Below are 17,324 nucleotides of genomic sequence, written 5' to 3' on the forward strand. Positions count from 1 at the left end.
TCACTTTGAAAGGCAGTCACTCATTTTCTGTTTACATATATGACAACAGCAACAACAACAACACAGTCTGGAATCATTGCAAGAATAAACATATACAGACAACATTTTGATAAACATGTTCATTGCAAGAATAAACATATACAGACAACATTTTGATAAACATGTTCATTGCAAGAATAAACATATACAGACAACATTCTGATAAACATGTTCAAAACGACCCCCTTTTTTTCTTCTTTTTCTTTCACAGATCCAGTGGATCGTACAATTCACTGAGACATTCTTCTGTGGTCAGAGGCATCTTCCTTCATCACCCTGAAGCCAAAAGAAAATGAAGGAAATCGCTATCATTCCTGACTTCAGGGAAACCCTGCAGTTTATTTCTACTGATCCTTTCAACTCCAGAACAATAATGCTCCAGGAACATCACAGGAGTAGAATGTAACAAAAAGAAACACTTCACATTCAAATCATAATCACCACTAGATTCATAAATGCTACAAGTTCAACTATCCCAAGCGTACAATGTACAGTCACTTCAACTGCATTGTGAGCATCTAATGTCTATGTGTCATCCACGTTATCATAATACCAAGCACCCCCAGCACACACACACACACACACACACACACACTCACACTCACTATAGATATTCATGCAGTAAAATGAATTTTGAGTTTCATTTTCTTTTCTTTTTTTTCTTCTTCTTTTTTTTACAAACAAGAATGAAAAACAACAAACACAAACAGGTATACATCATCTTTGACATGAATAAATTTGCTGTCAAACACCTGGATAAAACAGAATATGAGAGCTGGAGGAGTTGTGGCGTAGTCTGGAATACTTGACAGAAAGGTCAGGAATATAAGCATGGAATGAACCAGAAAATTAAGAGAAGAACTGGGACATGGTGTTGCAAGCTTATACATATTCAAACCATCCTTGAACTGGGAGCTGACAGTTGCAATAGTGTTGGACTTTCAATCTGAGGGTCACAGGTTCAAATCTCGGTAACAGCGCCTGGTGGGTAAAGGGTGGAGATTTTTCCGATCTCCCAGGTCAACATACGTGCAGACCTGCTTGTGCCTGAACCCCCTTCGTGTGTAAAAGCAAGCAGAAGATGAAATACGCACATTAAAGATCCTGTAATCCATGTCAGCGTTCGGTGGGTAATGGAAACAAGAACATACCCAGCACGCACACCCCTGAAAACAGAGTAACACAAACGGGGCAAGAAAGCCCACTCAGGTACATACAAGTGAATGTGGGAGCTGCAGCCCATGAACAAAGAAGAACTGGGAGCCAGTTAACTCACTCAGTATGGCCAGTCCTCTCTTCTCCTCTCGGATGTCCAGTGGGTGTCTGAATGACCCAACCTTTAGCTTCCGTCGTCAGAACTGTGGTATTCTTTGTCAACATTCACCTCTTCAGTATAAGAGCGTTCTGCTTGCAATATTTTGATGATGGCAATTGGGATGAAACGCTGTTAACGTCGTCTCTTTTGCCATTCGTATGGAGAGAGTTAAGCACTTGGAGGAGTGCATGTGTGCACATGCGCACATGTTGTATGTATGTGTGTATCTGTGTGTGTGTGTGTGTGTGTGTGTGTGAAGGAGGGGTGGTGGAGGAGGAGGACAAAGAAAATGAAGAGGAAAGAGGAGGAAGATGAACAATAAAAAATAAAAATATAAATAAATAAATAAATAAAAAGACAGGAAAAGGAGCGCCGTGGGATGCTACTTTAACTCAACCCAACCTGAACACCGAACCAAACCTGAAGATCCAGGGACCTGTTCATGCAGAACACTTGCGACAGTCAGTCACGTGTCACGCAGCACCCACACAGATAATGCCCCCACCCCCCACCCCCTCCTCCCACACACACACCCCTCCCCCACCCCCACATCCCCCCAAAAAACCAACAACCTTCCCACCATCTAATCTCCTCCCACCTAATCTTTCACACACACCCCCCCCCCCCAACCCACCCCCCCCCCCCCCTCCCCTTCCACAACTGCTGGCTGACCCTCACTTCTCACAAATTCTTTGGTTGCAAAGTCCAGGTGTCTAGTCTAGCGACTGGGAAATGACCTCACCATGGACATCAAATAATGCTTTGCTTGGTCTTCAATTGTAAAAGTGTTGAAACCAGAACAAAAAACCCCTACCACAACAACTAATACATAAAAAAAAAAACCCAATACCATCTTCTTTAGGAGTACATGGTGTGTGTTTCTGTGTGTGAGTGTGTGTGTGTGTGTGTGTGAGTGAGAGAGAGATAGAGGGGGGGAGAGAGAAAGACAGGTGATTATCTATGCATGTGTGTGTGTGTGTGTGTGTGTGTGTGTGTGTGTGCTGACATGTGTCTGTGTTTTGTTCATTGATTTTGCATCTTTTCACTGAGCTACAAGTGATATCACACACACACAACATCAACAATAACAACAGCAAAAACAACAAAGTAAGGGAAGGATGAGGAGGTGTGTGCGTGTGTGTGTGTGTGTGTGTGTGTGTGTGTGTGTGTGTGTGTGTGTCTGTGCGCACATGTGTGTATGTGTGTGCGTGTGCCCATGTTTGTGTGATGATTTCTTAATGCTTTAATCATTATCCATGTAATCTCTGTTCACGAAATCATGAAATTGTAGTTGTAATATCAAATCACTTCCCCCTAAAAACAGCAACAAAACTATACTTCACTACAACTGACAAAGGACACACCCAACGTTCTTGTTTACACAGAAATAGGAAGGCATGTACACTATTATCATCACAACATATAGGAGTCATTATCACAACGTACACTTAATGTTCAAAGTTTTGGCTAAGTTATCAACAATGCCTGTGCACAGTCTTCCATTCAAAATTTACAAAATGTTATACACACAGCGCCACCCATTTTTTTGTATTTTTTCCTGCATGCACTTTTATTTGTTTTTCCTATTGAAGTGGATTTTTCTACAGAATTTTGCCAGGAACAACCCTTTTGTTGCCATGGGTTCTTTTACATGAGCTAAGTGCATGCTGTACACAGGACCTCAGTTCATCATCAAATCCGAATGACTAGCGTCCATCCCACCACTCAAGGTCTAGTGAAGGGAGAGAAAATATCGGTGGCTGAGCCGTGATTCGAACCAGCGCGCTCTGATTCTCTCGCTTCCTAGGCGGATGCATTACCTCTAGGCTTTCACTCCACATAATGCCCAATAGTGCTCAACCGAACCAGAAAGTTCTTTATAGATTAACTGCATGGGTTAAAAAAGAATAAAAAAAAGAAATACGAAACACACAAAGTGCTTATCTGGTGTATTTTTGAAGCTCCTAAAAAGAGACATTTAGATGGAGAAAAAAATTAGGAAAATGTATGTAACAGTTAACAAATCATGACTAATTAAAACATGCTTTAAAATCAATTTAGAAAATGCTCTAATGTCAGTACTTCCTAAAATGATTGCAGAATGGGTTCATTATCAGCTGTTAAGTTTTCAATTAGTGTGTTAGCCTTTATCAGTTTATCACTTCATGTTCTCCCTTGTGTATGTATCTTGTACTGTCTCACACTGTTGGTTTTGGTCACAACAGATTTCTCTGCCTGAAAATCTGGCTGCTCTTTCTGGGGAGACGAGCAACTGTTTCTGCATGTGTGATAATGAATATGCAAATTGACAAACTGCACTGATTGTGCTATGCATACATGAATATTACTGTATCAGGATTCTCGTTTGTATACATGTGTACTGATATTCAATGTACTCCTTCACCAGAGTTTACTTTCAAGTTCCTGTTTGACATATGTTATTTCTGTCAGTTTCCTCACTTCCATGGTGCTGGTGATGGCATGTGGCCTGATGTGGTCATTACCTGAGACTGACCACTTGAGCAAAAGGTCAAGATGTGAAAGCATAAATGATCAATAATACAACATAACTGAAATGAATGATTGAAAAAAAAAAAAAAGCCAGCAACAAGAGTGAACCCAGTGGACTTTTCACCACATACTGGAGGAAAACAAATCCCACATGATGACTGAGGATACATGCTGAACAATACATGACACTGACAGCTACAAACCCCACAGTGCCCAAATCTCCACATCTCCACACACCCAACTGCCTGTCTGTGTCCCCTCCCTCCCCTTCCCTCTTCTCTTCACCGTTACCACACATGGCCACATCTCACACTGTGCTTGGCAACTATCTTGACAACCTCCTGTCAACCTGGCAGCCAGAGGTCAGTGATCACAGACTGATAGCTTGGACTGAGAGAGAGAGAGAGAGAGAGACAGAGACAGAGACAGAGACAGACAGAGACAGACAGACAGACAGACACACAGAGAGATTTCAGTTTCAGTTGCTCAAGGAGGCATCACCACATACAGACAAATCCATACATACCCTGCATCACATCTGCTAGGAAGATGTCTGACTGACCAGCAGCATAACCCAACATGCTTAGTCAGGCCTTGAGTGCATGCATATACATACATATATATATATATATATATATATATATATATGTGTGTGTGTGTGTGTGTGTGTGTGTGTGTGTGTGTGTGTGTACCTATCAGACTGGGTTTCTTCCACTGAATTTTGCCAGTGGAAAACACTTTTGAAAACACTTTCGTTGCCATGCGTTCTTTCTTATCGCATCAAGTGTGTGCTGCACACAGGACCTCAGTTTTACTGTCTGATCTGAATGACTAGATGCTCAGTTTGATTTTCCTGTCAAACTTGGGAGAAAGGGCGAGAGTGGGATTCGAACCCACACCCTCAAGGACTCTGTATGGGCAGATGATCATCTTAACCTTTCTGCCACCTTCCTCCGAAACAGAGCAGAAAGAGAGAGACACACAGACATACAGACAGAGACAGATATGTAGAGAGAGTGAGAGAGAAAGAGAGAGAGAGAAAGAGAGAGTTGTCCAATCAGCAGTTCAGCCTTGTTTTAAACACAAGGTGGGGAAGGGGGGTGGGGTAATAACTCAGCAACATTATTCACAAAGTGACAAACACAACTCAACAGACAATACTCCTTCATATGTCACACACCAGAATGCGTACTCACACATGCCCAACGCATGCATGAATGTATGTGATCGCCTCAATATCATTCAGTGCTCTGTCATTTGAACTAGTGAAAGAGCTTACTGCACTACAAAGTTTGCATTTAACTGCACTTGGCACTTAGAAAAAAGTGTTGTTTTTGTTGTCTTTTTCCTTTTCTATTTTTTTACAATCATTTCTGCAAGGTGGGCAAACAATGTCATTTAAATGTTCTTCATTTTGAAACCACTGCTTGCATTTTTCCTTTAATTTGCTCACCCTCGGACTAGCTGGAGAGAGTTCTCAACAAAACGTAATGAAATTTTATTTTAAGAGGTTAAAGGGATGAGCATGATATGCTCTTTTTTTTGGGGGGGGGGCACCAAAATTCATGGCAAAAAATTCAAAGAAACAAAAATATATGAAAAATATAATGAAAGCAAATTACTCACAACAGCAAAATATACAAGATTTTTTTTCCCAAAAAACCCTCCACAGAACATATACATATATATATATGTGTGTGTGTGTGTGTGTGTGTGTGTGTGTGTGTGTGTGTGTGTGTGTGTGTGTGCATATGAGCATTTGTGCACAGTACAAAGCCATGAATAAACAATACAGTGGAGGACAGGTGGGAAAGAGAGAGAGAGAGACAATGGAAGCAAACAGAACACAATTTAATGAGAAAAAAGAAGAAAAGAGGAGGTGTAGAAAAAGAGAGACTGGCAGATTGATAGATGCAGAGAGAAACAGAGATAAGGTCAGACAGAAAGACATTAACCATATCAACTGTCAATGACATTTGTGGGTATCAGGTCAGACAGAAAGACATTAACCATATCAACTGTCAATGACATCTGTGGGTATAAGGTCAGACAGAAAGACATTAACCATATCAACTGTCAATGACATCTGTGGGTATAAGGTCAGACAGAAAGACATTAACCATATCAACTGTCAATGACATTTGTGGGCATAAGGTCAGACAGAAAGGCGCTAACCATATCAACTGTCAATGACATTTGTGGGTATAAGGGCAGACAGAAAGGCATTAACCATATCAACTGTCAATGACATTTGTGGGTATAAGGTCAGACAGAAAGGCATTAACCATATCAACTATCAATAACATTTGTGGGTAATAATAATAATGATAAGTATTTATATAATAATATAGTGCTAAATCTTGTGCAGAGACAAATCAAAGCACTTTCACACCAGTCATTCACATGCATGCATAACTAGACTGGGGGAAAAAACTGAAAACAAGGAGGAGGCAGGGGAGGGAGGCTGTCTTGGGAAGAAGTGGGTTTAAGGCCAGACCTGAAAGAGCTGAGTGTAGAGACTTGATGAAGCGAAGGAGGATGCTCATTCCAAAAACAATGTCCAGAGACAGAGAAAGAGCGGCGGCTGACAGTGGAGTGTTTGAATCTGGCTATGCGTAAAGAGTTGATCCGAAGCTGATCAAGAGAGCGAGATGGGGTGCAGAGGTGAATACATTTATGTCATAGAGTGCACATCTTGTACTTTATTCTGTGTGAGACAGGGAGCCAATGGAGATGTTATAAAAAAAAAGGAGTGATGTACTCAGATCTTTTCTTTCTGAGGACAAGTCAGGCAGCAAAGTTCTGTATGCACCAAAGGGACAAGATGGACGAAGCAGGCAAACCAGACAATAGAGAATTACAGTAGTCGAGGCAAGAGAGAATGAGAGAAATGACAAGTCTAGATGTTGTGTCGATACACAGAAGTTTCCAAATTTCCAAATTAAAGTTACATAAGATATATAATATGCATCTATTTATAGATAGAAATACAGAGATAGATAGATAGATCTATAGACAGATATAGGAGAAAGATCTATAGATAGATAGATAGGTAGGTAGACAGATATAGACATATAAATATATCGCACATTCACAGATTACACATGTGTATAATTTGTTTTCAAAGACAGCAATGCTTTTAAAATGTGTCATCTTTAAGACTGGAAAATATTTCCTTCCACAAGCATCCCCCTGAGTTAGAAAGACTGAAACTGAATAGACTGATCCCTAGAAGCTGTGCCTGAATCTTTTGGACATGCTGAGTTAGAAAGACTGAAATTGAATAGACTGATCCCTAAAAGCTGTGCCTACATCTTTTGGACATGACACAAGTTTCAGTTTCAGTTTCAGTAGCTCAAGGAGGCGTCACTGCGTTCGGACAAATCTATATACGCTACACCACATCTGCCAAGCAGATGCCTGACCAGCAGCATAACCCAACGCGCTTAGTCAGGCCTTGAGAAAAAAATAATTAAAAATATACAAATATAAAATTTTTTTAAAATAATAATAAAGGTGAATACATAATAGATAAGCTTACATAAATAAATAAATAATAATTATAATATAAAAAAAGGTAGTAGTAATAACTAACACAAGTGTTAGTTACAAGTGGAGGTGAGTAAAACCTGACATGATTTTAACAGAGCCTTCTTATTTTGAACAATAAAAATGAGAAGTAACTCTACACTTACAAGGTCAACAATATTCAAGTCAATGCTGCTTATGCTACTGGTACAGCTAGCACACAGGTATAAAAAAAATAAAAAAAAAAAAAAAAGAAATAACCCTGACACTTTCTCAAAAAGGAAGTTCTGGGCCTGTTTTAAAACCAATCATTTGACATACACATGTGCACACAGCAGCAATTACAGAAGAAATGTGCAAACGATTTGCTGTTATTTAAGACTGTTTTCTTCTTGCTACTTTGAAGTTTAATTTTTCAGTTTTTACCATAAATTTTACCATTCTAAACATCAACTCAGTACACATACACACAGAGCCACACACATACACACACACTGCGCATACAGTGGCAGTCTTTTCTTCTTGGGGAGGAGGTTATTCCTGAGGAAGGAAGTGTTTCCTGCCTAGGAAAATAAAACCCCCAGTTATTTCACCTCTGAAGTAGAACTAGCACTATAGCAATGTTGGTCTTTTTATTTGTTTGTTTTTTTTCTTGCCTGCAGGCATTTTTCTGACCACACCCATGTGACCAAAGCCATGTTTCAATCAGAGAAAAAGTTCAAAGTCCAATCAGTACTGCTATCAAAGCTGAGGGGCTTGTCACTTTTAACTTTTCATGTTGAAACTCAGAGAGAGAGAGAGACAGAGAGAGAGAGAAATTGAGAGAGAGAAGTGTGTGGGGTGGGGAGGGGGAAGCTATATATATATATATATATAACAATAAAGAACTTGCTGAATCGTGGAAGTGGAATAAACATATCATATGCTTGTTTACATCGAGCCCTCAGGTAAAAGAGAAAAACTAATTCAAAGTCATATAAAAAATAAATAAATAAATAAAAACCAGAAAATCAGGCAGGTTGAGGATATGATCACATACGTGTATAGACATGTATATGCAAATCATAATAAACAATACACGCACAATACATGAGTGAAAAGATACATGCATGAATACAATCAAATACAAACAAAATATGTGAGTGGAAAGATAATGTATACAATCATATACAAATACATGCATACACATACATTTTGCTAGTGTGTACAATAATATACACACAAACACAGAGATGGGATGGGGGGTGGGAGAGGAGAGAAAGACTAAAGAGAGAGTGAGAGAGAGAGGGGGGAGTTCCTACCATATTCTTCAGGCGTGCTTTTGAAATAGAACCACAAAACCACAACAGCAGCTGCAACCAGTATCAAATACAGTCGTTTCTTATGCTTGTCCCTAAGAATGAATGTCCGCATGGTGGTGGCCCTGAAACACACCATTGCAGTGAAGATGAAGTAAAACTAGTATGAGCAGGAAAACTACACACTTGGTAAGCTCTTGCATACCTTTCCAATACTGAGAATTTGAAATAAGACTGATACTGCATAAATAACGATCACATTCATGAAGTCATTGATGTATTGTTCATATATTTCGCGCTTGGATGAAAGGATAAATTCATAAAACTTGGAAATGGTGAGTAACCTGTCCTTACATTTGGAACATAATGTATGTGGGTATAATCGCACTTTAGCATCCTGAAGTCAGTTATGTATGTGAGAATGCTTGAAGTTTATTTAATCATTTATTCCCTTTTTTTCAAAATCAATATGTCAATGGTGCCTTTAATTAGCTTGTTTCGTAGGACGTTGCTGGAGTTGTGACAAACGAGTACAGATACATTGTTACAACATCAAGATCGATTCGCGGAAGGGGCCAGTCGCAACGGATTTGTGTGAGTGCATATATATATTTTTTTTTTTTTTCTTTCAAAGCTTTAAGTTGCTGGCAAGGAACTTTTAATGGCCGCCTTTAATGCTACTGTTGTCCCTGCACTGATAACTTCTCTTCCTCCAGCTGATTCCATAGTAGGGACACTGGAAGGGAAAAAGAAGAAAACATGTCACACGTTTACCCAGGTGGTTGATCGTAGTACTTCTGCCCGTGGTTAAGGACTGGCGGCATTTTCTGTTTTTATGTTTCAAGAGAGTCAAGAGTGCAACCAGGAAAGAGAACTCCTTTTGCTTCAAACCTGCAACTCAACAAGTGGTTGCTGTGATATGTCAGTCCGCACTGGGCAGCTTTGTGGAAACGCACGGCTCATACGTGTTCGGCTCATGCGTGTTCGCAGTAACCAGACACCCGCGCGCGCACGCGATGGAGGGCAACACACACGCACACACACTTGACACACACACACACACACACACACACACACAAACGCACACTTGCATGCAGTTAGTGCACGCCGGTGGCACGCTCACTGCACACACACACACACACATACACACACACACTGACATCAATACACGCTCTCTCTCTCTCTCTCTCTCTCTCTGTCTTTCGGCATCAGTACACACACTGACACGCGCGCGCGCCACACCGACACACACACACACACACACACATACACGCACGCACGCGCGCACGCACACACACACACACACACACACACACACACACACACACACATTCACTAACTTCGTCTTCATACTCACATCATTGTGTTCCCGGGTCAACAGGATGCCGTTTAACCCGACGTGGCGGCGCTGTGACTTTATTGCCTGCTTTTGGTCCACAAAACATGAAGATGAAGGTCAAACGCACAAACTTCGATTTCCTTTACCCATCAGACTCGGGGCAGCAGGCAGCGGCGTGACGTGAACGCGGCAGCACAACAGATGTTACCCACAACATGACGACAGAGGGGAGGGGGGGATTGGGGTGGGGACGGGGATGTAGGGGTCGATCGAGGTTGGAGTGAAGGGGCTGGAGGTGGGGGGTGGGGGTAGGGGTGGGGGTGGGTGGAGGAGAAGGGGAGAGGTGGTTAGCAGAAGAGAAATAAACAAGGAATGGGGGGAGGAGGTCAGGGGGGCGGGGGGGGGGGGGGGGGGGGGGAGAGAGAGGGAGCCGGGGGAGATGTTCGACAGTATCAGTATCAGTATAACTAAGTAGCTCAGTCAAGGAGGCATCACTGCGTTCGGACAAATCCATATTCGCTACACCACATCTACCAAGCAGATGCCTGACCAGCAGCGAAACCCAACGCGCTTTGTCAGGCCTTGAGGAAAAAAAGGAAGAAAATAAATAAATAAATAAATAGAATAAATAAATAGAATAAAATAAAATAAAATAAAAATTTTAATAAAATTTTAAAAAATAAAATGAAATGAAATGAAATAAAATAAAATAACAACACAACACAACACAAACAAACAAAAAAATATAAAAAATAAAAAAAATAAATGAATGAATAAAAATAAAAAGATATAAGTAAATAAATAAATAAATAATAGGTCAATGCATAAAAAAAACTACTACTGAATAATAATATTTATAAGGCGCAAAAACTTGATGAAGCCGACTGTATGCGTGCAATAAATAAATAAATACATAAATTAAAATTTTAAAATTTTTTTTTTAAAAGACAACAATGATGATAAATAAGCAAATAAATGTAAAACATGACAACGGAGGGAAGTTCGGGGTGGTGTCTTGTTGGGTGACGACGGACTCGGAGTGTTCGTGCATACATTGATGTCGTCCACGTGCGTGCGCGTGTCGTCACGGTGCTGCGCTCATCCACTCAGCATTTGACTTGAAGTTTGCATTAGCACGCGAAAAGCACGCGCGCAGCCTACACGTCTCACACGTCACACACGCTGACACTGATACACACATACGCGTGCGCGCACGCGCGGGAGATTAGTTTCAGTTTTAGTTTCGATTTCTCAGGGGGCGTCACTGCTACAGCACATCTGTCGCTTCGCCAACATCTGGCGCATCGCGGATGTTTGACCAGCAGATTAGTCAGGTATCAGAGTGGATTTCTGCTACAGTTGTTTGCCAACACTCTGGTTGCGATGGATTCGTTCAGTGCGCCAAGTGCGTGCTGCACACGGGACCTCGTTTTTTTTCCGCCAGCAGTTGGATTCAGAAATGTCGAACACAGATTTTACCAATCAGAAACCGACATGATCATATTTTGCTCGTCAAAACAACTGAATATCTTTAGAAATTCAAATCCTATTGATTCAGAAAATCCAATGTCCAACACAGATTTGCCGGCCGATCAGAATCACATGTTGTGCCCGATTTTCACAATTACTGATGCTTTGAAGTTAAGATCCGTTTCAGTGGCTGATTCAGAAATAAGATATTGATCACAGTTCTAACTGATATGCCCGGAATGCTGACGTTGAGATCATTCCATCCAACTGTTCGGATGTTAAGTAAAGTTAAGATTTTGTTTGTCCGAGCGACATTAAAGTATTCAGTGACAAATGAATCAGTAATGTTCAACGGTTTCTCTGGAGTCAGTGCCACAGGCACAGAGTGGGTCTGTGCAGCCCACAATTTCTCGCATGGCATTCCCGACGCTTTTTCTCACTTGACGAGAAAGCATGGGGTTGTGAGGAAGTGTGGTCGTTCCCAATGTTCTAAATAAAAGGGGGTAGATAGCTCATTGGCCAGGAAAGCTGAAGCCAATTGGACGCCATATTAATACTCGTATCCCGCCGTCAGTCCGTTGAGAAATCGTCTGCTAACTGGTGGTAGTTTCTGAACTGTAACCGTGTATCTTCGATGAAATCGTGTTATGCTTGCCCCCACGACATGCCAAATGTTGTGTCTTAATTGATATCTGCCAATGGTTTATTTACCAAAGTTATTATAGGAAAACAGTGCAGTGACACGTAGCGCAAACTTGCTGTGGAGGCAAACACAGGAATGTCTGCTTTACTAACGCCTCGAGCAAGTGAAAGCTTGCCGTGAAGTCAGCTGAGCGCTCGGCTACATGTATGAAGTTACCGCTTCGCGCTATACTGACGCGAGTAGCAAAATGCCTGACTGAACACTTCCGCTGGCTTAATGAATAAATGAATAAAAAATGAATGAATAAATAAACAAATAAATAGTTAAATAAACAAAATAAAACAAAATGAACAGACTTTCTAGTGACAGTGCAGACATTCATAAATAATTTACTCACAATACAAGTTTAAGGAAATGGACAGTTTAAAAACAAAAACAAACAAACAACAACAACAACAACAACAAAAAAAAGGAAAAAAATTGCAAGTAAATCACGCATAGCTTCCTTTGATGAAAATAAACAATAAATGAAAAAAAAAAAAAAATCAGAGAGAGAGAGAGAGAGAGAGTCACATACACGTAGAAAAACTCCGATGTTAATGAATTCACAGCTGACAGTGGCGATGTCAAACATATCCTGGAAGTAAAAATACGTTTCACGCCCTTCCCACTGTTTTTTCTTTCCAGTTTATTCTGACAAAACACTGAACAACAAAACAACAACAACAACATAAAAAAATAAAAAAAAAACAAAAAAAAAAAACAACAAAAAAACCCACCCCAATACGTAATAGCTTAGAATGATGAATGTTGTTGCACTTTTATTCTTTAAACATTACTACCTATCCTAAATATGGTCAGAGATTTTCTTTCTTTCTTCCCCCCCCCCCCCCCCCCCACCCCCACCCCCCTCTCTCTGTGTGTGTGTGTGTGTGTGTGTGTGTGTGTGTGTGATTTTGTTTGTTTTGTGGTTTGGTTGGCTTTTTTTTTTCGTTTGTTTGTTTGTTTGTTTTTTGCTGCCCCATCAGGACCATTTCAGTGGCATTACTCCCACGCCGCTCATTTAGATTCCCCCATACACGGCCACACCCGTATTCGTCCGTCACAGTTCCAGCGTCGGCAGTCCGCAGGGAACTATTGATGTTAGGTCGCCAGGAGGCCACACACCGGAGCAGACCCTGCACTGCTGCTGAGTCACTTCGGTGGTGTTCAGTGGTGCCTGTTCTGATTTAACGTACTTAGGACACCACCTACTAAGCCCCCTACTAACGACAATAATGGCTTAGTCGCGGAGCCAGACTGAGTGAGCGTCCCTGCTGGAGTGGAGACCGCCACCACGTCCCTCAAACAACAGTCCCCCATGAATCTGCCGACACTGAAGACACTGACAGGACTCACCCCAAGCACAGAAGTGGAGGAGTATCGAAACTGAGGTCACCATGAGAGCAGGGCATGAAAGGCCCCAAACTTTGAGACTGTTTTGTTGATATTGATGATGATGAAGGAGGAGGAGGAGGACGATGACCATGACGATGTTGCTATAGAGGTCCATATTGGTTTGGGACTGCGTGACAAGGCTGTACTCTACGCTTCCTGTCATAATGATATCCCGGCGTTAACCAGGCCTGATAGACACAGACACTTGCAGTGTTGGTCAGGTAATTAGAGCAACACACCCAAATATGCATCGTCGAAGTGGATGACACTCGACTGTGTGGTCCCAGTCTCCCCATTTAAGCTCACAGCACACTCAACTCTGGGTAGGAGCCGACCACGGGCCGAAAAACCTCCGCTGGGATTCGAACCCGCGTCCTCCCAGCCGTCAGTCCGCGACGCTAACCACTTCGCCACGGCAGCTGGTTTTTTGTTTTGTTTTGTTTTTCCCCATGTGTGTGATGGTATGAGACATGTATCGTTTGACCACATGATATGACACAATATGTATCGTTTGACCACATGATATGACACAATATGTATCGTTTGACCACATGATATGACACAATATGTATCGTTTGACCACATGATATGACACAATATGTATCGTTTGACCACATGATATGAGACATGTATCGTTTGACCACATGATATGACACAATATGTATCGTTTGACCACATGATATGACACAATATGTATCGTTTGACCACATGATATGACACAATATGTATCGTTTGACCACATGATATGACACAACATGTATCGTTTGACCACATGATATGACACAATATGTATCGTTTGACCACATGATTTGATTCATAAAACTGACGAGGTCTGGAACTTGTTCCCCCTTGTGTGTGTGTGTGTTGTCGTGATGGAGCAAGCAGCTTTCAAAAAACGTAACAAAAATAAAAGTGAGATAGATGAACAACATAAGTACATACATAGATATTACTTAGACCAGAAAGAGAAGGAGAAAGAGGAAATAAGACAGAGAGAGAGAGAGAGACAGAGAGAGAGAGAGAGAGAGAAAGAGAGAGAGAGATACTGTGATGTTTTATTAGCTTAAAAACTGTGCAGTTAAAAAAAAACATTGGGGGGGGGGGGGGGGGGGGGCCTGAGGAGGCGTGACCGGGGCGTTGGAAGCCGGCAAAGAAGAGAAAAACAACACCAACATGAATTTCAATAAGTTCCTCGTGAGAACAAAAAACGCAGTATCACACACACACACACACACACACACACACACACGCACGCACACACAGAGAGAGAGTAGCGTTAAAAATTTATAATAAAACCCAAACTAAAATTTACAAAATCGCCACGTCATGGAACAGAACCCGCGTCATACTGACTAGAAATAGACCGAGCGACGTCACTAGCAAAGACGACAAGCCTCAACGGCCACAGTCAAAGTTGAATTAAAATCTGAACTGTTGACACCTTCAACAGTCGTGCCTGAGAAAGTGGAGCAACAAGTGAAGTCGTTTACATGGCGATGTTTCTTGCATGGCCTGTAATTCAACGAGTATGGTGTGTGTGTGTGTGTGTGTGTGTGTGTGTGTGTTGTGTTTGTATGTGTGTGTGTGTGTGTGTGTGTGTGTGTGTGTGTTGTGTGTGTGTTGTGTTGTGTGTATATGTTGTGTTGTGTGTGTGCGTGTGTGTGTTGTGTTTGTATGTGTGTATGTTGTGTGTGTGTGTATGTTGTGCTGTGGTGTGTGTGTGTTGTGTTGTGTGTGTATGTTGTGTTGTGTGTGTGCGTGTTGTGTTTGTATGTGTTGTGTGTGTATGTTGTGTTGTGTGTGTATGTTGTGTGTGTGTTGTGTTTGTATGTGTGTGTGTGTTGTGTGTGTATGTTGTGCTGTGTTGTGTGTGTGTATTGTGTGTGTGGTGTGTGTGTGTGTGTATGTTGTGTGTGTGTGTGTGTGTGTTGTGTTTGTATGTGTGTATGTTGTGTTGTGTGTGTGTGTGTTGTGTGTGTGTTGTGTTTGTATGTGTGTGTGTGCGTGTGTGTATGTGTTGTGTGTGTGTGCGTGTGGAGTTGGGGGAGAGAGGGTGGGCGGCTGGCGGAAGGGGTGTGGGTGTGGGAGAGGATGTGTGAGGGGAACTGAGGGAGATGGGTTTCGCACAAAACGAAGACACGCCCCCTTGTATCTCTTTTTATCACAACAGATTTCTCAGTGTGAAATTCGGGCTGCTCCGTCTCCCCAGGGAGAGCGCGTCGCTCAGTACACTACAGCGACACCCATTTTTTGGTATTTTTTTCCTGCGTGCAGTTTTATTTGTTTTTCCTATCGAAGTTGATTTTTCTACAGAATTTTGCCAGGAACAACCCTTTTGTTGCCGTGGGTTCCTTTACGTGCGCTAAGTGCGTGCTGCCCACAGGACCTCGGTTTATCGTCTCATCCGAATGAGCGGAGGGTAAAGGAGTAAGCACAAAGTACTCGTTTTCATCCCTCTGGGCAAGAATTATAATTGAGAGAAGAAGAAAAAAAAATGCGAGGGTCAACCTCACAACCGCAACATCAAAATTACATAAGAAGGAAGAATGGACAAGAGAGAGAGAGAGAGAGAGAGAGAGAGAGAATTCAGAACTCAGAACGTTTTTATTCAAGGGTTAAGATTTTAATCTTAGAGAGAGAGAGAGAGGGGGGGGGGGGGAGAGAGAGAGAGAGAGAGAGAGAGAGAGAGAGAGAGAGAGACCTATGCCTGTCCTGTGAAAAGTCCTGGTGATAAATGTCTTGAAGTGACTGACTGTGACGGGAGTTTCAACGCCCGACGACCAAATTAGCAACACTGAGACTATTGTGCGCACACACGGGCTTGCTTGTGGTGGAGTTGTGTGCAGCAGTTGGAAATCAACTCTTGTGTCTGTCTGTCTCTGTCGCGACACCCCCCCTCCCTCTCTATCTCTCGCTCGCTCGTTCTGTTTATCAGTCTGTATGTCTGTCTGTCTCCGTCACCCACGCTCTCTCTTGCTTTCTCTTATTCCCCCTGTCTGTCTGTCTGTCTCCTGCTCTCACTCTCTTTCTCTCCAGCTCTCACGCGCATGGATGACTGAACACCGCACAGATAAACATATGCGAACGCGCTAGCGTACGCGCACACCCACAAACGGCATGCACATTCCCATTAGCATAGGTCCCTCACATGCACAGCATACACAAGTGGACATTCATGTGCACGCATTCACACAGTACCCAACACCATCACCACAGTACCCAACACCATCACCACAGTACCCAACACCATCAGCACAGTACCCAACACCATCACCACAGTACCCAACACCATCACCACAGTACCCAACACCACAGTACTCAACACCACAGTACCCAACACCATCACCACAGTACCCAACACCACAGTACTCAACACCATCACCACAGTACTCAACACCATCACCACAGTACCCAACACCACAGTACTCAACACCATCACCACAGTACTCAACACCATCAGCACAGTACCCATCACCACAGTACTCAACACCATCACCACAGTACTCAACACCATCACCACAGTACCCAACACCACAGTACTCAACACCATCACCACAGTACTCAACACCATCACCACAGTACCCAACACCACAGTACTCAACACCATCACCACAGTACTCAACACCATCACCACAGTACCCAACACCACAGTACCCAACACCAACACCACAGTACCCAACACCATCACCACAGTACCCAATACCACAGTACCCAACACCATCACCACAGTACCCAACACCACAG

At 42.3% G+C, this 17,324-nt stretch overlaps 1 protein-coding gene across 2 annotated transcripts in view; it reads right to left on the bottom strand.

The window, feature by feature from the left end:
* Window positions 1–10,122, bottom strand: part of LOC143291422 (beta-galactosidase-1-like protein 2) — a 50,065-nt gene extending 39,943 nt beyond the window's left edge. The window contains exons 1-2 of one of the 2 annotated variants that reach the window (XM_076601266.1): window positions 10,049–10,122; window positions 8,695–8,816 (exon numbers count right to left, since the gene is read on the bottom strand). In XM_076601266.1, the coding sequence (XP_076457381.1) occupies window positions 8,695–8,816; window positions 10,049–10,053 (127 nt within the window). In that variant the 5' untranslated portion in view covers window positions 10,054–10,122. Of the gene's footprint in view, window positions 1–8,694; window positions 8,817–9,465; window positions 9,599–10,048 lie in introns of those variants that run through there. The other variant, XM_076601265.1, reaches the window with a different exon arrangement.
* Window positions 10,123–17,324: the final 7,202 nt, after the last annotated feature.

This window comes from Babylonia areolata, chromosome 17, assembly GCF_041734735.1.
Source record: "Babylonia areolata isolate BAREFJ2019XMU chromosome 17, ASM4173473v1, whole genome shotgun sequence".
Lineage (NCBI taxonomy): Eukaryota > Metazoa > Mollusca > Gastropoda > Neogastropoda > Buccinidae > Babylonia > Babylonia areolata.